Source organism: Hordeum vulgare, chromosome 1H (assembly GCF_904849725.1).
Source record: "Hordeum vulgare subsp. vulgare chromosome 1H, MorexV3_pseudomolecules_assembly, whole genome shotgun sequence".
Lineage (NCBI taxonomy): Eukaryota > Viridiplantae > Streptophyta > Magnoliopsida > Poales > Poaceae > Hordeum > Hordeum vulgare.
In genome coordinates this window covers 31,103,761-31,126,953 of record NC_058518.1, presented here as the reverse complement: position 1 = coordinate 31,126,953, position 23,193 = coordinate 31,103,761, and the positions used below count along the sequence as shown (strand labels likewise).

General features: G+C 46.7%; 1 protein-coding gene across 2 annotated transcripts; it reads left to right on the top strand.

Annotated features, from left to right (window-relative positions):
* Positions 1-15,551: 15,551 nt before the first annotated feature.
* On the top strand, positions 15,552-16,200 carry LOC123404592 (subtilisin-chymotrypsin inhibitor-2A-like). Of its 2 annotated transcripts, none has more exons than XM_045098566.1 (2): positions 15,552-15,644; positions 15,806-16,200. In XM_045098566.1, exons 1-2 carry the CDS (start codon positions 15,615-15,617, stop codon positions 16,043-16,045), a joined length of 270 nt encoding a protein of 89 aa, XP_044954501.1. In that variant the 5' UTR covers positions 15,552-15,614; the 3' UTR covers positions 16,046-16,200. The 2 variants fall into 2 exon arrangements, with proteins under 2 accessions (XP_044954501.1, XP_044954564.1); XM_045098629.1 differs by having other exon boundaries at positions 15,573-15,667.
* Positions 16,201-23,193: the final 6,993 nt, after the last annotated feature.

Below are 23,193 nucleotides of genomic sequence, written 5' to 3'. Positions count from 1 at the left end.
ATCCCATGCTAAATGATAATTACATTGTAACAATGAGTCGGCCCATAGAGTATCTCTCTATCACGAAAGGAGTGAATCCCAATCTTGAACTATCGATACAGAGACATACATTTTTGGTATAACCGTAAGTCACATTTTTGGTATAGAGTGACATAAGGAATAATGCAAACTTAAAGGAGTTATATGATGGATCGATAATATACCAACGGTGACATCTCTCAATAATTTATAAGTTGGGTCTATCCAACTCCGTTATTATCATTACAACGGTGTTCTCATATATTGATAGTATCCTTGTTACATTAATAATAATGCCCTTGACAAAAAAAAAACAAGACCATCATCAGTAATACATGAGCTACTCTTAGAGGCTGAACTTACTCTGTTCCAGACACTATATCCCCTTCGCCCCGCCCGCTCCCCCGAGCGCTAGGGCGAAACCCTAGCAGCCACCGCTCGCGGTCCCTCGCCGCCTTCCTTCTTCCTCTTCGCCGCCGGCGTGCGTGGCCAGGCAAAGCCTGGCTTGCGTGGGTGGCGGCCGGGCCATCTTCCTCTCCGACGTGATGCAACGCCGCGCCGGATGCGATGACCGGCGGGGGTGCAACGCGCGGCGCGGGGCATTGTGGCAGTTAGGCGCGCGGTGGTGCCTGGGGCGCGGGTGGGCGTCCTTGCTTCCGCGTCTGCGTGGGTGCACGCTCGCTTGCCCGAGCCGGGGTGGTGCGACGTGTGCGCGATGGATCTGGTGGCGTGGCGCGGAGGTGGCAGGTGTGGCCGGTGCTGGGTCGCAGGTGATGTGGTGCTGGTGTTGGCCACACCCTATGATCGTGGCGGTGGCGTGCTCGGGGAAGACGGCCATGGTTTCTTATTCGAAGCGGAGCGGGCCGCCCTTCTCACGGTTGGGGTACATGGCGGCTGCCTCGGGCTACCCAGAAGATGGCAGATCTGGAATGGCGAGTGTGGAAGGAGGCTTGGTGGCTGTCGAGCGGCGGCTCGGGCTGGCGGAGCTCCGGTGGGGCGCCTGGGACATGGGATGGCGGCAGAGACGGAGCCAGCATGCAAGAATAGGGGGACAAGTTTATACATGGAGGGGGCAAAGTACATATGAAATGAATTTTTTGGCTACAACAATCACTATTATAGTAGAAAAATCAATTTGTTAGGGGGGGTCTAGCCCCCCCCCCTCGTCCCCCTAGAATCGTCCCTGGATGGTGGGCCTTAAGGGTCTGCCTCGGCCAGATCTGGAGATGCCAGGTCCCACCCATGGAGCTCTGCTGTCTCTGCTGTGCGTTGAGCCACGGCTTCGGCGGTGGCATATGGGCGGGTGGCCCTTACACAGGCAACTAGGTGTTGCCGGTTTGCCCCATCGGTTTTGGGGGCTAATCCAATGGGGATCGGGCCCTTGTTGCCGGTACCCTCCTTGTCACGTGGACCGGGAGTCCGGCCCTGTGGCAGTGTCGCCCATGCCAAGGTTTGGCCTTGGGCGGACCTCGTGGACTTGCAGAGGTGAGGAGGCAGTTTGGACGTCGAGGTGGCGGCCCCGGGTGGCGGGCTACACGGGCTGACTTCTCGGCGAGTCCCGGTGTAGCTGGTGTTGACGACATTCTTTGGCCATGAGGATGGCATTGGGTGTTGTGGTGGGGGATCCTGGTGTAGCGGTCATCCTCGATGGCAGCTTATCCCTGGTCTGGATCTGGTGCCCCCTGTGGAGTGCGAGAAAAAAAGATGCTCTTAAAATTGCGAAACATTTTGCAATGATATATGATGTTGCTGTTGGTATTAATGTTGCGGTTGCACGTTGGGTTCATCATGTATTTTTAGTGTTTATTGGAGCATGTTTATATTTCATAGTTGCCACTGAATGTTGGCTTTTGTGTATGTGCTCTTTCTCGTGCAGCCTTATATGATGATGGTTTAGGATTGGTTGCCAGGTTGGTAGTGAACTAGGCAATTAGATCATGTAGGGACATGGACGCTCGTGCGCCTATAGTTGCTCTTGTCTCTAGGTAAGGTTTTTCTACCCAGCAGTTTTAGGTTTCTTTCTGGTTGGCGCATGGAACGAAAGAGTAACGATGCTAGTGTTAGTCGGTTGTGCAGACATGCTCAAACAGGTAGGGAGATAGGTATGCATCCCATCCCGCCGGATGGTGTCGTGTACTCATTGCTATGACCTTATATGGTAGTGTGGCTGGCGCAGGAGTGCCGTGTTGAGATATCGAGGTCATTTATGATGCATCCGACCTTTGGGGTCTCATTTATGCATACGGACAGTCCACTCCGTCTTGTTGTCTCGTGCAACCGATACTGGCAGGGTTGTTGTCTGATACACACAATAGAGGGTCGAGCCGGTGGTTTTAGGCTAAGGCTGCCCGTAATGGTAGTATCATAGGTAGTATCATGCATGTCAACTATGCACTTTCGATGAGGTGACATAGAATTAAATGAAGAAAGAGAGGGTTGAGTATCATATCATGATACTGTATCAGATTAAATGATGTGCTACTATGTGTCTTGCATGGCAATAAATGAACTACACTATGATACTAACATATGATACTATGCATTACAGATGTGATATCATATGCACGATACTAGTATATGATACTATCCATTAAAACCAGCCTAAGGGAGGGGATTGCCAAAAAGGAATCTAGGCATTGGCTGGGCATAACCTAGCATTGCCAAATAGAATTTATTTCCGTCGGGTCTTGTACCACTGCCACCGTCCATCATAACTCGGGGAAGGCGGAAGCCCTCGATGATCGTATCTACCACCAGGGCAAATGGTTGGTGCGTTCGGAGATGATCGTGGAGTCGGACCACTCTAGGAGCTCCAAGGGGACTCGTGCGATCACACATCGAGTAAGATTTTGACAAAGGCATGTGTCAGTGTCCTAGAATATCTTGTTCATGCTTTGGGATCACGAAGGATGGTGGCTTAGTGAAGGCCCAGCCGCCATGAGGTTGACCGTGGTCCGCCTTGCCTCCTGCGCTAAGGATGATGGAGGAGCATATGATGCCGATGGAGGATGGCATGATGTCGTAGAGAAGCTCATAGTTTTCTACTGCGAGCTCGAAGGTCAAGGTCAACCAGACATGTGGTCGTTGGGTATGAACACATTTCTAACATGTGTCCATTCTCTAACCAGTGCAACCCTTGCCTGGTGGGCCAACTGACGATATTAAAATCATCGGTATCCTCGGTATTGGTGGCGAACGCAACCGGTATTACCATAAGGGGGTTCTCACAAGGGGGTTACCTAGGTTAGGTCCTTCCATAAGAGATAATACCCTACATCCCACTATTTATTTGTATTCCTGGTGCAGCACCTCATGCAAGTGGGTTTCAATGGAGATGAAGTCTAAGGCCACCGAGAGTATTTTCTACGAGACTAAATGCGTACAATTACCCCTAGCCACGTCTTATATATGTGACAAGTACTAGGGTTTTCAATGGTCTCATGATCCTTATCCATGCTCATGGGCTGCCCCCTGATGCCGATCCAACTTGGCAACCTGGCCTAGAGGTAGTCCTGCTGCCGGGCTTCCCACCGGGTGGCCACCCCGGTGTATTGCACTGTCACCTGTCACAGATATTTCTCCAAAATAGCAGTGGTGCTTAGAAGACCTCGCCCACCACTAATATGACAACACCTTTAAGCCTTTTTCTAGTAGTGCTTGAAGGTCATTTTTTTGTAAAGATCATTTCCATATTGCTCTAACAGGCATCATTGCTATAAAAATGAAGCGATTTTCTCCAGAAGGACATTCTTTCCCACTAAACATGTGGTTCAGAACGGAGAACATATAACCTTAACACAGTTTGTGCTTCAGAAGTTAGTTGAGAATAACAGCAACCAAATGCAATGCCATAATCTATATATTTAAATATTTAGAATAGGTAGATAAGACAAAAGTCAACAAGAGCAATCAATACAAATCATAGGTAAATACCATAGAAAATACCCAAATATGTGACATAACGACATGCCAAGTGCACCAATCTTCTTTAGTCATGCCAAAATGCAGAACCAAGAAATTCGATATAGCACTCCACCATTATGCATAATAATTTGGTTCACTACATCATTACTTAATCCATTACACCACATAATTAATGACACTATAACTTAGTGAACCACATCATTACAGCAAGATTACATTAACTTAGGTTAATACAACGTTATGCCACAATATTACCCAATCCACTACATAAGTACCTGATCCATCATATCACCGACTTACGATATAAACATCATTACATCACTTTTATTCGGAATGTTGTTTACTAAGTTGCAGGATTACAGCCTGAAGTCCAACAAGGACCAGACAACCCGGAATCCAAATGTACCAGCACCACATGAAATTTCCTCTTCAACTACGCCAGTGCTACGTGGAGCGAAATCAATGGTTCGTTCATCAGAAACACGAGCAGCCTCATTATTCATGTGAAACACGAGCATTCTTTCTAGACAGATAGTAATGGCACTTCGCCGGAGTTTGATAACCCCATCTTGATTACTCATCGACACATCATCTTCCTTGCTATCATGAATCACAATTGCTTGTTCGATGTCTCGGTTGCCAGCTTTATCCGAGACACCAACTGTAATATATCCTTTAAAACTCCCCTCAACGAGCTTGATTTCGATGGTCCCCTCGACTGCATTCAGAACAGTTGTGAATCTCACTTCTGTAGTGCTGAGCCAGCTCTCAAGGGTTTCCCTACTAACCACCACATCTTCCTCTCTAGAAAGTACTCGGCCATCAATACTTATTAATCCCTTGCTAAATGGCTTGTCTGGAAACACTCCATCTTCCCTGATCTTCAGATCTATCTCTAGATAGATGAAATCAACAAGCACTAGACCTCGACTTGGGCCAGTTAAAATTAACACTCCATCCTACGAAAAAGAATTGCACAAGAGATTAGATATTTATCTGAACGCTGCTCAAAATGAAGATTGAAAGAATGGCATAAAAGCTACTCCATTTATATGCGGATGGCTATCTGGACCGACAGCCACCAGTACTAGTAAGTATTAAGCATTAACAGTTGATATTAAATGCATCTTCAAATAAAACGACACCCAATTAGAAAAAAAAACTTAGAAGCAAGGATGTACCTGGTTGAGGCGCTGCCAATCATCTCTATTGCGGTGAAAGAGATAAATGCACTTGTAGTCAATGCTGTCTCTGGCAATGACACGGCCATAGACATTGACTGGGAAGCCTACATCTGAGGAGACTGTGCTGACAGAGAGGATGTTTGCAGAGTCTTGTAGCCCAAATTCATCTTGGTAGATACTATCAGTGTATCGCATTGGAAGGACAGACGCTGCAATGAATGAGCAAAATAAACCAATCAGGTTATTTCATCACAATAGACATCCCAGTTTGTGTTCTTCCCATTCCTATCCCGCTGAGTTAAACCACCTAACGTTCTTATTTCACTTGCTGAGTTATGTTCAAGAGAAAGCTATCATCCCACTATTTGTACAAAGCTATTATCAATTTTAACAAACTCCGTGGTTCACTGCCATGCATCAATAATCAAGGATGTACATGTATGAATTAAATCTAAATCTGATCCGAATAAATGAATGCAGATTGGCTGTTCACTGCCATGTATCAGTAATCAAGGATTCTCCTAACAGAGGAGGATTAATCATACAGGTGAAACGGAAGAGTAGTGCACCGGCTTCAGAAGAATTAGAGAGGTCGCTTACACTCCTCGTCGATGTCGAAGACGGAGAAGTCCCTGAGGAAAAACCTGGTGTAGACCTTGCGATCCACCTTGGGGTCGTGCTCGATGATGGAGTCGATGACCGCATCGTGTGCCTCGCGTCTCCGCCGGTTCTCCTCCCGCTTCCGAGCCTTCTCCTCCTCCTTCCGCCGGAACCTCTCCTTCTGCGCCACCGCCCATGCCGTCCACTTTACCGGGTCATACAGTAAAGGCTCGAAGCCCTCCACCTCCTCCTCATCCTCCAACTTCTCTACGGACGCCATGATGAATCGCCAGCAGCCGCCGAGCCAATCGAGCAAACCCTACTGCTTTTCTTTCTGGTTTATTATTATAGATCGATGCTGCTTTGAGCTGGGCCAAGGTCCAAGACTCTAATCCAAGGTTCCCGAGAGGTTCTTCTCAAATAAAAAAATTGTTCCCGAGAGGTGTCTGTTAATAATAATAAAAAGTTGCCAAAAATACATAAATTTCATTGGAGGATTTTTTTTCTAAGGTGAAGTATCTGGTAAAAATGGGCGCCCTGGGCAGTGCGGGCGGCAGGGCTGTTGCACGGGCGGGGTGCCCGTTGGCGCGGCTCTGGTCGGCGGTGGGGTGGAGCTGCTGCTCCTGTCCTGCCTGGCCGGTGGCGGCCCTGCTCGACCGGGTCGGCGTCTGGAGAGGTTCTGTGGTCTGCCCTAGCGGGTGTGGTGTTGGTTGGGGCTGCTGGTTTCCTTGGGCTTGTGACCTCTACGTGGTGTAGGTGGTTTCTCCCGGTGGTGAGTCCGGCGCTACTCCCTCCCGGAGTCGCCTCGTTGGTGGATTGTGGCGGCGGTCAGACCTCACTTCTACGACCTAGGTACACGTGCATGCTTTCTAAACTGTGACAGAGGGAGTAAGTTTGGATCAATGGCATTGTAATATATTATGAGTCGCCGCTGATTTTGGTTCGTATGCTTAATTCACATTTTTGAATCAAATTTGTCTTTGTTTGCAACGAATTTGTGTTTTAGTCGTCTAAATTTAGGGTATCAGTTAAAAACTACAAAAACTTAGGAGTAGTAAATTTACTCCATCAAGGTTTACTCGGTTATTTACTCATCTATTTTGTAGAGGATGAACTAGAGATGCCAAGCCGCAGCTGCCGCCGGCAAGGGCCGCATTGGCGTCGGGCCCTGCGTCATAGATCCAGGGCGGGTGGTAGCTGCGGAATCCCTTGTGAGCGCGGAGGGGGCGTCGCATGCGGGGAGGCCGGGGCAGCAGTCACGGCGGCGATTGATGCCTCCATGGCTGGCTGTCACCTGAGATTGGATGGTGGCGGTCGCGGCGCTCCATTCAGCTAGGGTGGCGACTGCGCGCATTAGGTGGCATCGAAGGCCGTGGATCTGGCGTCCTGCCCAGATTCGTCACTGTTTAACCTTAAACGGCCGATGGCGCGAGGAGGATCAGTGAGGGGCGGCTGTAGCCCCCCTGTCGGCGTGCCGACGCCGGCCCTCGTCTACGCGGCGATGCCCCCTCAGTTCCACCCAACTACGGAATTGGGGGGACGCGACTTCCAGTGAAAACCGCGCCGACTTCGGTCATGGTAGACGATGGCGGCGTCTAGGACGTCATTACCGTCTCGAGGCATCGTTGTTGCCGGTCGCGGCACCCCACTCGTGATGCTCCGGGGGAAATCGTAGATCTGGATCTACTGGATTGGATGATGATGGCACCGTCGATGTCGTGTCCCTCCTGAGGACATCGTTTTGGAGCAAGTGCTGGTTGCACAAGAGAAGGGGAGGAGCGGTATTACATCTACCGCATGCCCGACGATGGATCCCGGTGGTTGGGCGCTGCAAAGGTTCGGCGATGGGCGTGTGTGGACGGATACGTGCAAGATGGTGGCGTTGTCTGATGCCATGGTTGCGTTCTCGCTTTGGAGATGGACTGGTGGAAGATGGTGGCGGCAACCTTTGAGAATGCGCCGGACTGGTGTGGGACTCAGTCCCGGTCTATGGCTGGGCTGGGGCATTCTGTTATAGATATTAGAATTTAGTGTGATGTCTGTTTATTATTTGGCCCAGATATTCGGCACATCTTCATCAAGGGATAGGATTAGCAACATGTGTTGTCTAGACGGTGGTTTCAGGTTGATCGATGTATTACTTTGTATGGTCTTTATGGATAATTAATAAAATAGCTGCATGCATCGTCCAAATGCAGAGGCCGGAGGCATATCCTCCCTTTGAAAGAAAAAACTAGAGATGCCCTTTGTTGAGGAGCACCGCAACATCCGAAAACGTCTACGGTTCATTGAGTTCCTAGCTACAAGTGAGTTCCCTAGCAGCCGTACGTGTTATCAATCATGAAATCCGTTCACATTCATGCAATGTTTTATATGCAACATCAGTATACCGATCAAATTCAGAAGATTTGGTAATAAGCTTGAGCTCCATTCAGGCAGTGAGTCTGATCACAAATACACATATCCCATTTCGCCTTGATACCACGTGTTATATTTTGCTTCACTAGAAATGTTTTGTGCTACCATCAATCAGATTCAGTCTAATAATATGGTCGCATGCATCATTGCTGATACAGAGCCCGGAGATCCTTCCTTCTTTTCCAAAAAAAAAATCTATCAAATTCAGCTTTGGTGCTACTTTCTCAGATGCAGAGCCCGGCCGGACATCTCAGCTGGCACCGGAGGCCCCGCAGGTGAGGAGTGGCAGAGGTCATGGCAGGAGGTGGTGGGGAAGTCCATCAAGGAGGTCAGGTATATCATTCTCAAGAAGAAGCCCGACTCCAACATTGCAAGGTCGCTGGTGATCCCGCACACAGTTGCGGAAACACCCTTAAGTGACTAGATCAAGCCTTTCAGGCGAAGCAACATATGCATGCATGCTCATGAATAAGTTTCCGTTCATGGGTCAACAAATGCAGGCATAACGAGCATCAACATGGCATGGTTTGACGTACTTTTCATTTCCACTACTTATGTGTACGTTTGTGCTTTGGACTTTGGACTGCTTCCTCTTTGACAGAGTACTAGGTTTCTATTAAGCATCTCATTATCCAGAAAATTAGTGCTACTCTATTGTGTTTCTCAGCCCACACCCGTAGGCTACAATGGCTGCACCACGCCAGTCATCAGGAAGGGAAGGGTTTGCCAGCCCACCAAGGGTTCCATGCGCAAAAAAGGTTTTTGTCTTTTTTTCTCTTTGGTTTTCTGGCACTTTGCATATCCACCCAAAGAGCATCTCCTATCGTGCACAAAGCCCAGCCACCCACACATCTGACCCTTCTCCCCTGGACCCCCTCGTCGTCGACCCATGGCAACATGGGGGGTGAAGAGACCTAGCGCCTCTACTTTCTCCTCCACTGTCTCGTAGACACCAGAGGCGTCGGCCCAAGAAGATTGGTTGTCTCCGGGATGGCGGTGACATAGCGTCTTTCTATCTGGCGCGAGGCGGCGGTGTTGCTTCTCTTGCTCGCGCTGCGGAGGTTGTTGCAGCGGCGACGCAGGTTGTTGCAGCATGGCGCGAGACGGCGCACATCAGTGCCCGAGGCCATTGTGCGTAGCTTCATTGTGTGCGCCTTTGGCCGTTGCATGGGGTGGAGGTCCCCCGCGTGGTCTGTTGGATGCCTTGATCTGGCGATCGCGAGGCGGTTGCCGTGGTGGAGTGCACTCTTTTTATTAGATCAAGCGCCTTTCATACCATGAAGGTCTTAACCCTTGAGGCACCACCCTTGTCCACCAGGTGCTAAATGGTTGAAACTTACGATTTGTTTTTGATTTTCTCAGTCACACTTACCAAATTTCATAAATAAAATTTCAAGACACTTGCTTTGTTGATCTTAGACACAAAAATCAATATTTTATTTGGTTGTCTTCACTAAGTTTTAAGAGTTGAAACTTAACATTTTTTTTAAATTCATCAGATTGTATTCAAAATTGATCTCATTTGAAGGCCCTCATCACGAGAACATGAATATGAAAACATAATGTAATTTAAAATTTTCGTTCAAAAGATGTAAAAGTTTGAAAATCAAATGCGAAAAATAAATGCACACGCAATGGACTCAGTGCCATGAGACATGTGTGCCACAAATCCACGTCCACCTAGCTACATCCTTGTGAGTGCATTTTTGGGTCCCCATGGATATTAGTCTAGGTGTCACGTGTGTATGGTGTGGAGATATGAGACATCTGGGTTTTACTCCTTATGTTTACCAATCACATTTCGGTTTCACTCTGACAATGCAAGTACAATAATAGGATGGAAATTAACAATATTTTTTAGATAGAATACGGTCCAAGAAGAGAATGACTTTGAATTAACGGAGTCATCAAGTGGCCTGGGATTACACAAGGCCAAAAAATACATGGAGCCGGTATTGCACCTTACAACACAACGCACAGAGCGAGTACAAGAAATATAATTGTAAGCACAGCTGGCCTATATGACTACTGTTGCCAATATGTTGCTTTCTTGTTTATTTTCAGTTTTTCGTGACACTTTTGGTGCTTGCCTGTGTGCATCTTCATTATGCAGAAGTCGGGTGTTACTCATCATGATTTGTATTCACTTGATGCTACATTTTAAGTTAATAAAGTGCCCTTTATTGAAAAAAGCTAACCTGGGTATCGCCCACCGCTCTCAAGATCCTCAATACTACGCAGAACAGACAGTCAAAGATATCGCAAAATGCCAGGGAGAACGCCGGCAAGCCGACTCCATCGGGATTGGATGACAAATATCCTTCCTTCTCTGTTGCCGAAGAGTGACCCTACGCTCTCTCCCTAGCTCGTAGGACGCCTATGTTCTGCAAGAAGAGGAGTCCTCCCAACATCTTGGCAATGATCTGACCTCGCAAAATACAGATGCTCACAACAAATGCTTCACCCGAGCCAAAATCACACCTTGTCAGTTGCAAGGTCGCCGCCGTCTGGAACCCAAGCGAGGAGGGAAAGCCAACTTGGGCAGTTGAAGACACGAGAATCTACACTAGGGTCGAGCCAATTCGACGAATGCGTAGAACACAGGGGAAGCCATCACAAAGGGGAACCTAGCATCCAGAGTGAAGGATCCACAAGCAAACCCAACTAGCCAACGCAGGGGATCTGGGCGATGGTACCGACGAAGATGCGGACCCGGTTGGGCCTGAAGTCTTGAATCACCTATGAGCCAACTGGCACGACGATAAAGTCAGCGTCAGGCTTGTCCTTGAGGATGACCTCCTTGATGGTCAGACCGACCACCTCCAGCCAAGACATCTTCTTGCAGTCATCGACGACGACCTCCCAGGAGCTCATGGTTGTTTCATTGGGTGAGATCGATCAACAACAATGCTATCTTAACAAAGGTATTTCAACAACAAAATGAGTAGATTAACGGTGGCAGGTATGGTAGTACTAACCGAGCCATGGGCTGTAGGAAACTATTAAGTATATTCTGGCTGAGCCATGGGCTGCGACAAGGTAACCCATTGTCCCCTTTCTTATTACTCTTTGTTGCTCATGCTTTGTGTGCATTGTTGCATAAGTCCATTTGGAGTGAAGTATTGGAAGCTCTAAAGATCTGCCTAAGAGCCCCTCATATATCTCATCCGCTCTTCGTGGATGATACCTTATTATTTTTCCGGGCCAGATCAGACCAGGCGACTATTGTTAAGAAGGTGTTGAACATATATACGGAAGTGACTGGACAACTGATTAATCCATCGAAGTGTTCCATCTTATTTGCTGACATCTGTCCACCTTCTGTCATCTTGGAGGTGTGGGGCATTTTAAATGTATCTCAGGAGGTATTCGATCCTATATATCTGGGTCTACATGCCCCGGATGGTAGAATGAGTAAATGTATTCTCCAGCCCGTTTAGGAAAGGATGAGCAAAAGATTGGTGGAATTGAGCGAAAGGTACATGGCCAGTTCAAGCAAGGAGATACTGATTAAGGCGATGGCTCAAGCAACTCCCACATATGTGATGAGTGTATTCAAGATTCCCATGTCAGTCTGTGATAATCTTACTCATATGATCCGGCAATAGTGGTGGGGAGTAGAAGGGGGGAAGCGGAATATGGCTTGGCTCGCTTGGGACAAGATGATATTACCCAAATCTATGGGTGGCATGGGCTTTATAGACATGCAAGCCTTCAAACAAGCTCTCCTTGCCAAAGAAGCCTGGAGATTGTTAGAGCATCCCAAGAGCCTTGCTGCAAGACTTTTAAAGTCAAAGTATTATCCTGTCTAGGACCTAATGGACACAATTTTCACCGGGAACGCTTCTGGAGTCTGGAGGGGTATTGAGCACGGTCTGGAGCTTGTGAAAAGAGGAATGATTTGGCGAGTCGGATCTAGGTGGAAAATTCGCATGTGGCGCGATCCATGGCTTCTCAGGGGCCCTTTGCTGCGACCTATAACTCCTAAGGAAAGATGTCATCTCAAAAGAGTTGTCGACATTCTTGACACAAACAGGCGATGGAACCTGGAACTGCTGAACCAAAACTTTTGGCCAGTAGATGTCTTTACTATTCGCTCTATCAGAACTTCGCCCAGTCTAGAGGAGGACTTCAGTGAGATATGGAGTTTTCTATGTAAAGAGTGCCTACCAACTGGCAATGAACGAGCATTACAGACTCATAATGCGGGTGCCATGAATGCAAGACCAGAGGGTGACCGGACGTGCTAGAATGTGATCTGGAAGGAAAATGTCCCACCAAAATGCGGGCTTTCGCATGGAAGGTTGCGGTTGATGCCCTCCCCGCAAACAGCTACAAGGCTAGGCATCACCTTAATGTGCATGTTCAATGTCCTTTGTGCGGTTCTAAAGTGGAGGATTTCTTCCATGCTTTGACTCGTTGCCCACATGCCCAAAGCCTTTGGGATGAAATGACGGAAGAATGGCAGCTACCTGAGAAGGCGAAGTTGATCAACATAGGGTCTGAATGGTTATTCGACATCCTGGCGGACCAACCAGTCGAATCAAGGGCGATGAACCTCATGCTTCTATGGAGAATATAGAGTTTGTGCAATGACATTGTCCATGGGAAGGTGATTCCGGCGCTACAGGCCCCTCGCGCCTTCTTGAGCAGCTTCCTTACATCTTTGATCAAGCACAATGACTTAGTGTGGAGGAAATTATCAAGGGCAAGCAGCCATTGAAGAAGGTGCCCATCAAGCATTCGTCAGTCCGTGTGCCGAAGAGACGATGGCTCAAACCTCCCATGGGCTGGACGGCACTGTCGGTGCATGGAGCTCTCTTTCCAGATACTGGCAAGGCAAGTACCGGCATGGCGTTGCGGAATTGTGATGGTTCGGTGATCTTCTATGCCTATAGATACCTATTCCATTGCAAGGATGCTCTTGAAAAAGGAATCAACGCCATATTGGAAGGGCTTTTTATGTGCTTGGAACACAATGAGCTCCAAGTGGTGATCCAATCGTATAACCCAACAACCATTGCTTCCTTGATGGATAACTCACTCGACCGCCTCTGCCTATGGACATTTCATGACAGAGATAAAGAAGTTACTACAACTTTAGAGTTTTATTTTGCAAAAAATTGATTGTAAGCAACTTTAGGGAGATCTGAAGGTAGCACCGCGTGTTGGTTGCACCAGGTTCCAGACAGCATCAAAGAGCTTGTATTAGTAGACTGTAACGGTATTTCAGAGGAATAAATACCCCTATTCTCGCTAAAAAAGGTATGGACTGCTAACCCAATTTTTTTGAACTCATGAACAGCAATATCCACCATATCATTGGAGCTGCTACTCTAGTGGTAGAAGACGTCTGGTCGCTACCCTTCTAGCACGTGTGGTCGCCATGTTATTGGCTGTGCAGAGGTCATTCACAAAGCCACACTCTCGATTGAGGTCGTCGCTCCTTCCATGTTGCGCTCGTAGGTTCCACCGCTGGATATAGACTACACAATAGAAGTAATTCCTGGGCTGTGAAAATAAATATAAAAATATATATGGCCCTTGGTGGAGATCTCTATTCATTTTGTAAAACCCGCCTTCACTAACACCTATATACTCCCTCTGTACCTAAATAATTATAGTTGGAGAAAACTAGTTAGTAGGTATAGAGGGAGTAGAAACCAAATCCTTCGATCAGTTCTTTTGTCTTCTTTAGCTAGCAAATAACCGTATTATTAAATGAAACTTTACAAATACTTAGAGAAGTTGTATATGTATGCATAGATAATTTCTTGACTTTTTCATCTTTGAAGCACGTCATATAAAACGCCGTACAATCTTCGAGATAGGAGCTTTGGTAAGATGTGGTGAAAACTAAATTTCTAAAAAAAGACTCAGTTGCTACTGTTAGAGGAAAATGTAATGATTCCCCTATCTGGAAGTCTTTACTTAAGGTGAAAGATATTTCATGGCAGTAGGAAAGTTGTGATTAAGCTTGGGGACATTGCCCGGATCTGGCATGACTCTATAGATGACCTCCCCTACTCTGAGAGAGATCCCCTGATCTTTTTAGCATTGCTAATTTCCCGGATGATACTCTGATTCAATTCCGCGGAAGGGACAGCGATGCTTTATTCCGGCGAAGACTTAGTAATGATTTAATGAGACAATATAATGATGTTTTTGCTGCGATCAACCGATTTCGCAATGAAACTGATTGTGATAAAATAGAATGGTATTTTCGACCCAAAGGGACTTATGCTACTAAAGCTATGTATTCTTACCTGGAAAGAAACCTTGCTGGTAGTGATTATAGATGGATTTGGGGAGTGAAGCTACCATTAAAAATTCAAATCTTTCTTGGCAGCTTTTTCAAGATGTTGTTCTTGCTAGGGATGTGGTGCGGCGTAGAAACTGGGTTGGTAACCCCCCGCTGTTCATTTTGTAGTCATAGAGAAACATGAAATCACCTATTTTTTCTGTGTCATGTGGCTAGAGTTGCTTGGCGCACAGTGGGAGCGATGTTGGGGACTGACCTTTGTCCCAATAATCTAGCTCAGTTCTATTCCTGGTGCTACGCTTTTCTCCGTCATGGAGAACGCTTTTATACGATGGAGTTGGCTGCGATTTGCTGGGCTATTTTAAACTGCAGAAATCACACGATTTGAATTCAAGAAAATTTCATCTCCTTTCGAGACTTTGTTTGGAGCTTGTGTGCACTTGAATTACTGGGCAGGTTTGCTGAAGAAGGAGGAGCGGATTCTGCTGGAGAATGTGGCCTCGATGCTGAAGGAATATACAAAGAAGATGATCATGATTTGTGCCTCAGCTCTGATGAATCGACGAGATGATTCCTGGAAGATTTACTGGAAGGCTGTGAAAGTTGAAGTGGTCGACTGCTACTGTATGCTTGTTGTGACTCAGCTAGATGTTTAGAGTGCCTTCGGCTATGTCCTTGTAGGACCGTTGTATGGATTGTAGTCTTTTGTGATGTTGCTAGACTTGGTATTGCTAGGTGGCGCGTGATTGGTGCTACAGGGTTTTCACCCCGTGGTGGACGGTTAAGATTGTGAATCTTTGCCAAACGGTTTCCCTGTAGAGCTTGAAATCGCTTTTTCCCTTTTCCTTTTTTTCCTTTCCTTTATTTTCCCAGAATCAATATTTCCGTTATATTCTTCATAAAAAATATATATGAATCTACACATCGATCAACCCGTGAATCATGCGGTACGTTGTCGTCTTCGTCAGCATACGTGTTATCCACAACGAAATCAAGATGCGGCCAATTTAGCAGCCACCGCCTCGTGTACCACGCACGCTGCATGCATGCATGTTGGAATGCATCTTCTCTGCATATGCGGCCAGTTAGCGCAACGAAACAATTACTCGTGCTCCACGCCTGCTTGTCAGCATACATGTGGGAGCATCCTATCTTCATCTTGTCTCGTGATAGATCTCCCCTATAAATAGGCATACAAGCAATGGGTTATGCAAATACTCATATCAGTCAAGTTCACGGTAAGCTCGATCCCATTTAGCTGGTGAGTAGTATTAAGTTCCCAGTCCCATATGATTTATGTACATAAAGATTTGTAGTCTTAAGTAGTCTGAGCTATGGTTCAACTGTTATTGTCGTCTGTAGTCTCTGAACTGAACTATTTCGATCAATTGTTTTGCAGCCCGCCGAATCGAGGATGAGCTGCGCCGCCCCAAAAGCCCCCGCCGGAGAGGAGAAGAAGACGTCATGGCCGGAGGTAGTGGGAAAGTCCATCGAGGAGGCCAAGGAGATCATCCTTAAGGACATGCCTGACGCAGACATCTTCGTCCTCCCAGCCGGCTCGCCGGTGACCCTTGACTTCAGGAGCAACCGTGTCCGCATCTTCGTCGACACTGTCGCGTCCACTCCCCACATTGGCTAGCTAGCTTTGCAAGCAAAGGCAACATGGATGCATTGTGGATGCCGATGAATAAGTACTTCCAATAAGCATGGATCAATAAATAGATGCTGACCACCAGCATGCTACCTGTGGATCAATGTACTTGACCAGTTATTTATAATTTGTGCTTCATATTATCAAGTAGTACTTTTTTTTTGAACGAAGGCTCAAGAAGAGCCCAGCTTTGAATTAACAAAGTCATCAACCGGTCAGGAATTACACAAGGTCACTAATACAACCAACAGGGAACAGAAAAAAAAACAGCAGATACACGGTGTTGCCGATGCAGCTTACAGCAAAGACTACAAGCCCTATACAAGGAATCTAAGTAAACACTAGCTTGTAGTTGACGGAGTCCTCCAAGTAGACTTGTCCCAATAGAGCAAACAGGGAGGAGCAACTGACGACGCCAAAGCCCAGCAACGATGAACCGCGTCCACATCTACCCAAGAAGGTGGAAACCGTAAAGAGCCGCTTCTCCAAATCCGGAGAGGACCCCTCGCATTGGCTCGAATTGCTCACCCTGGAGCATGAATTGGCCATGTTCCGGCCACCAAGAAAGATACTCAGTCCTTCATGTCGTTGTACGAAGAAAGCCAAACCGATATCCACGCTGAGACTCACTGTTACAAATACATGGGATAAACTGCAGAAGGAGTTGTCACTGAACAAACAAAACAGGGGAAAGAGAAGGAGCGACCATAATTGGAACTAGACAATTTCCCGCGCGTTGCTAAAGGAATTGATGGCAATATGTTTAGATGATACTTGGTTATGTGGAACGTGAATATTGCAATTAAATATATGAGCATTAATACAAAAACAAAAAATATTTTATTTTATTAATTTATTGTTGTAAAATAGTTTTGAAACATAAGTAACATAATGTGAATTTAAAATTCGTTGAAACGGGTGTCTTCTTCATTGAGGGAAATTTGGACATGAGTAGTGAGGATGACTCTCTCCCCGCGCGTTGGTGCGGTAACTTTGTTAAAAAATGCGTAAGTAGTTGCTAAATCTAATGAAAGGGAAGTATAAACTTACAAATCAATAAAAGAAAGTGTCTAAAAATAGAATAAAAACTTTTGTATTACAATTAAAAATGTTATTTCAAACAAAAATGTGAAGGATGACTAACATGAATATATGGTGTGGTATGGTTACATGCATAAAATAATGCAAAATTAATTATAATTTATAAGATAAATGCATAACTCGCTTATCACTAGTGGGGACAGGGCCTATAGTCCCGGCCCGTAAGGGGCTTTAGTCCCGGTTCACCAACCGGGACCAAAGAGGCGGGACTAAAGGCCTAACCTTTAGTCCCGGCCCTGTTCCAAGCCAGGACCAAAGGTGCTCCACGTGGGCGCCTCGGAGCGTCCTCAGGAGCAGGCCCTTTAGTCCCGGGTCTTAACACGGACTGGGACTAAAGGATCCGTGTGTTTATTTTGTTTGTTTGACCCAAAAAGGTACCTTTTTATTTATTTTTCAAATTTTATTTTTGAATATTCTTTGATTTGTTTTTATGTTTTATTTCAATTTTTAAATCTTTGATTAATTTGACAATTTAATCTCTAATCACCCATCCTCACTGCTCTAGCGTAGATTACTCATTTCAAATCGTCTAACTTCTCAGCCGGTCACCTATCCTTTCACTGCTTCAGCCCGAGCACGCTTAACTTCCTGGTTCTATCGCCCCTAGTTACCAAGTCTGCACTTGTTGTTCTCCTGACAATAGTAAGCTATCAATCCTAAACAACCTAGGGTTTGATGTCATGTCACATGATTTAATTTTTTGAATTCAAACAATTCTTAAAATAAACAAAATAAGTAATAATAATAGTGAATTTAAATGAAAACAACCTAAAGATTTTAAATAAAATTATTTTTTCTTATTTTTGTGGAAAAATTTCTTTTTGCCATAAATTTTTTTACATTTGGAATTTTGAGCATCTGAGAAAACTTTACCGGGCAAGCCCCGGTGAAATCAATTCCCAATTTTCTCTAGTTTTTTTTCATATATTAAACTTTTTTTTTGACGTCGTATGCAAAAGTTATGGCCGTTTTACATTTTTCCCTTTTTTGAAAAAACGGTCAAATTCATATCTCAAAATTTGTATACCAACTAGGCACTAAAACCTAACTACATCTCAATATTTTCTGACTTCATTTGGTATTTTTCATGCATTTACATACTTTTTTGAACTAATTGACCCTGAAATTGAAAAGCACTACAAATGAACTCTGAAAAGGTTGAAAGTTGGCATGGTATCATAATTTCACCCACATGGCATGTGCTAAAAAGTTGAGAGAGTTACGATAAAAACTGGATACACTTCGTGTACAAACTGGATCAACCTTCGAAGTGTCAAGGTTTCAGACGAAAACCCATCTGCTACAAAGGCATTTTATTAAAATGATTTTAATTCCAGAATTTTTATGCATTCAATATGCACCATACTATAACATGTTAAAATCTACAGAAAGTACTAACTAAAAATAATAAAAAAACAACAATTAAATGACTAAAACAACTATATAAGCAAAACAATATTGTTTTAATTAAAATCCAAATTTAAATTATTCTAAAAATAACCAAATAAATCTTACTGCGATAACAATCTAACAGATGACTAGGAGAAAAAAGAATTAAATTAAAAATTATTTGTAAACTCAAGTTATTCACAATTTGGGTTTGAAGCAAATTTGAACAAATTCAAATTTAAACCATTCAAATTTAAAAACTAATTGCACAAACAGAAACTAGACAAAATTTTGAATCTAATGTAAAAAGAATCACTCAAAAAAAGGTTAAATATCCTAAAAGATATAAGCAATTTAAAACAGAAACTACAAACAGAAATAAAATTTAAAAACAGGAAAAAATAAAAATACACAACCCCTTTAGTCCCGGTTCGTGTCTCGAACCGGGACTAAAGGTCTACCCTTTAGTCCCGGTTCAAGACACGAACCAGGACTAAAGCCTCCAAACTCTTTAGTCCCGGTTCGAGACACAAGCTGGGACTAAAGGTCCCCTTTGAACCGGAACTAATGACCGACCGGCGCCCTTGCCGTTCGAACCGGGACTAATGCTAACATTAGTCCCGGTTCGTAATGGAACCGGGACTAATGTGTAAATTGAGCTGGGACGGAAGCCCCTTTTTCTACTAGTGTATGTGACAGATTTTGCATGGGTTATGAGAGAGAATACTTAAATGAATTGGTTTTTCGGACATTTAGGTAAACACTTTTCATGTTTAAAGCGCTTATGTGGCAGATTTTGCATGGCTTAGTCGGATAAAAAGTTTAAATGCGTTGCTTACTGGAACGTGATGTGGAAACTATGCATGTTAAGAGCGCTGCATGACTAATTAAGTGAAACGTTGAGGTGGATACTATGCATGTTAAGAGCGTCTATGTGACAGATTTTTATTATTTAGTGGACAAAATGATTTAAATGCATTGCTTAATGGGATGTTGAGGTGAATACTATGCATATTGAGAGCACTTATGTGACAGGTTTTGCATGACTAAGTGAAACATTGAGGTGGACACTATGCATGTTAAAAGCGTCTATGTGGCAGATTTTACAGGATTTAGTGGGAGAGAAAATTTAAATACATTGTTTAGTAGGATGTTAAGGTGGACATCTTACATGTTAAGAGAATTGGAATAACTTCTTGAAAATGTAAGATTAGCTTAGGCCCGCATGAGTCAGATACTCATGTCTTCTTGAAAAAATAATATGAATCGCCGTCCTCACATGATGCATACGTCGATCAACCCGTGAATCATGCAATACGTTGTCGTTTTTTTCAGCAGCCCTACCTACGTGTTATCCATAACGAAATCAAGATGCGGCCAATTTAGCAGCCACCGCCTCATGTACCACACGCACGCTACATGCATGCATGTGAGAGAGCATCAACTCCTAGCGTCTCCCTCCCAGGTCGCCCCCGCGCGGCGACCGGGGGGATCCAGATCCGCCGTCCAACCCCCTCCCCTTCCTCTCCTGCCTCCCCCGCCGCCGCCCCGGGGCTCGGTCGGGCAAAGCTTGACAGGAGCCGGCGGCGGCGGGGCCCTCGCGTTCTCATGGTGGTCGGGGTCGGCGCAGAGTAGCCTCTCCGCCCTGGTGCGGCGCGGGCGCCGGGCGTCGCGGCGCGATGGTGCCTGGGGCTTTGGGCTCCGGTTCTCCTGTCGGGCTCCGGGCGGCACAGCGGGTGGCGGGGCGCGAGGGAGCTGCCGTGGCGGCATTTCCTACAGGGTGTGGAGGGCGGCGGTGTGTGCGAGGCGGCTGCGGCTAAGTGCGGTCCGGCGCTTCCCGGCGTGCCTTGGCGGAGAGCTTCTTCCTGCGCGCGCCGCCGGCATGAGAAAGTCGTGGGCCCTTTGGGCTCGGGGTCGCTGTGGGCAGCCGGGGCAGATTTGGCCTCTGCCGGCTTGATGCTGGACGAGGCGGCCTCTGGCGCATTTGGAGCGGGTGCAGGAGGAAGCGGGCGCGCGGCGGGCGGTGCCCTGGCTTGGTGCGGCCGGATCTGACAGGTTGTTGACGGTCAGATCTGGCGCCCTGGCGGCTGGGGCTGAAAGGTGGTTTCGGCCAGCGGTTTGCTTTCAATGGGTGCCAGGTGGCTCCACACCAGGCTTGCGGTCCGCGGTGGCGTGTTCTTGGCACGACCTCCGGGCTGCTATGGCACGGCGCCACCGGTGGTACTCAGGCGAGTTTTATGAGGTGCAACAGGTGGCGTCTGGTGCTCTGGTTTGGTGGTGGTGTGTCGGAGACGTTGTCCTCGACATAGTTGTGCGGCTCCTTGACGAAAGTCATGCTTAACTTCGGTCTGAGCGGATGGTGAATGATGCCCTTGGGTATGATTTTTCCTTGTTGGAGGCGCCATCGAAGGGGCCGACAGCTCTCCTGGCTCCATGTTTTTGTCTCCCGGTGAATACCATATGCAATGGTGGCGCCCGTGGTGTCATTACTTCGTTGGAAGCATTGCTTTGGAGCAAAATCTGGTGATGAAGTACTTTGTTGGTGGTGATGCGGTGGTTTTTGGAGCAGGCAACGTTTGGAAGTGTGTGGAGTCTTTGGTGGTGCTTTCGTTTGGAGCAGGCTGTTTTGGTCGATGAGGAGAGCAACAGGAGCATCCTTCACATGCATTTGCGTCGGGCGAGCTATGTCGGCTTGGCTCGGGAGATTGGTGGGGCATAGGTTTTTGCTCTTTCGGACCTATCGTTCCTCTCCGATGTTCTCGAGGTCTGCGGATATGCTCGCGGCTGCCCAGTATGATACGACGGTAGTCGGTGTGCACTCTCGTAGCAGCGAAGGTGCTCGAGTGCCCGACCGGGTGTGTTGTGGGGTTTCGCCTTCCGGCGCCTTGTATGTCTTGTGGTGCTCTAGGTCTAATCTAGTTAGATGTTGTTACGGTTTTTTTCCGGTTTTCCGCAACAAACTGAGCAGTCCAGTTCTTATAATACCTTCTTCTGATTAATGAATTTGGCAGCTCTCCTGCCGACATTCGAAAAAAAACAATTACTCGTGCTCCACGCCTGCATGTGTGTGAGAGCATCTTATCTTCTCTCCTGCCCTGTCAGCAACTCAACATACATGTGGGTGTTGGGGAACGTCGCATGGGAAACAAAAAATTTCCTACGCGCACGAAGACCTATCATGGTGATGTCCATCTACGAGAGGGGATGAGTGATCTACGTACCCTTGTAGATCGTACAGCAGAAGCGTTAGAGAACGCGGTTGATGTAGTGGAACGTCCTCACGTCCCTCGATCCGCCCCGCGAACAATCCCGCGATCAGTCCCACGATCTAGTACCGAACGGACGGCACCTCCGCGTTCAGCACACGTACAGCTCGACGATGATCTCGGCCTTCTTGATCCAGCAAGAGAGACGGAGAGGTAGAAGAGTTCTCCGGCAGCGTGACGGCGCTCCGGAGGTTGGTGATGATCTCGTCTCAGCAGGGCTCAGCCCGAGCTCCGCAGAAACGCGATCTAGAGGAAAAACTATGGAGGTATGTGGTCGGGCAGCCGTGAGAAAGTCGTCTCAAATCTGCCCTAAAAGCCCCATATATATAGGAGGAGGGAGGGGGACCTTGCCTTGGGGTCCAAGGGACCCTCAAGGGGTCGGCCGAGCCAAGGGGGGGAGGACTTCCCCCCCAAACCGAGTTGGACTTGGTTTGGTGGGAGGAGTCCCCCTCCCTTCCCACTTCCTCCCTCTTTTTTTTCTTTTCCTTTGATTTCCTTCTCTTGGCGCATAGGCCCCCTTGGGGCTGTCCCACCAGCCCACTAAGGGCTGGTGTGTCTTCCCAAAGCCTATGGGCTTCCCCAGGGTGGGTTGCCCCCCCCGGTGAACTCCCGGAACCCATTCGTCATTCCCGGTACATTCCCGGTAACTCCGAAAACCTTCCGGTAATCAAATGAGGTCATCCTATATATCAATCTTCGTTTCCGGACCATTCCGGAAACCCTCGTGACGTACGTGATCTCATCTGGGACTCCGAACAACATTCGGTAACCAACCATATAACTCAAATACGCATAAAACAACGTCGAACCTTAAGTGTGCAGACCCTGCGGGTTCGAGAACTATGTAGACATGACCCGAGAGACTCCTCGGTCAATATCCAATAGCGGGACCTGGATGCCCATATTGGATCCTACATATTCTACGAAGATCTTTTCGTTTGAACCTCAGTGCCAAGGATTCGTATAATCCCGTATGTCATTCCCTTTGTCCTTCGGTATGTTACTTGCCCGAGATTCGGTCGTCGGTATCCGCATACCTATTTCAATCTCGTTTACCGGCAAGTCTCTTTACTCGTTCCCTAATACAAGATCCCGCAACTTACACTAAGTTACATTGCTTGCAAGGCTTGTGTGTGATGTTGTATTACCAAGTGGGCCCCGAGACACCTCTCCGTCACACGGAGTGACAAATCCCAGTCTTGATCCATACTAAATCAACTAACACCTTCGGAGATACCTGTAGAGCATCTTTATAGTCACCCAGTTACGTTGCGACGTTTGATACACACAAAGCATTCCTCCGGTGTCAGTGAGTTATATGATCTCATGGTCATAGGAATAAATACTTGACACGCAGAAAACAGTAGCAACAAAATGACA

Excerpts from the sequence above, each read along its gene's own strand:
- LOC123404592 (XM_045098566.1), top strand. The coding sequence starts at position 15,615 with ATGCAAATACTCATATCAGTCAAGTTCACG. Across the intron at positions 15,645-15,805 it reads TCATATCAGTCAAGTTCACG|CCCGCCGAATCGAGGATGAG; the intron begins GTAAGCTCGATC and ends ATTGTTTTGCAG.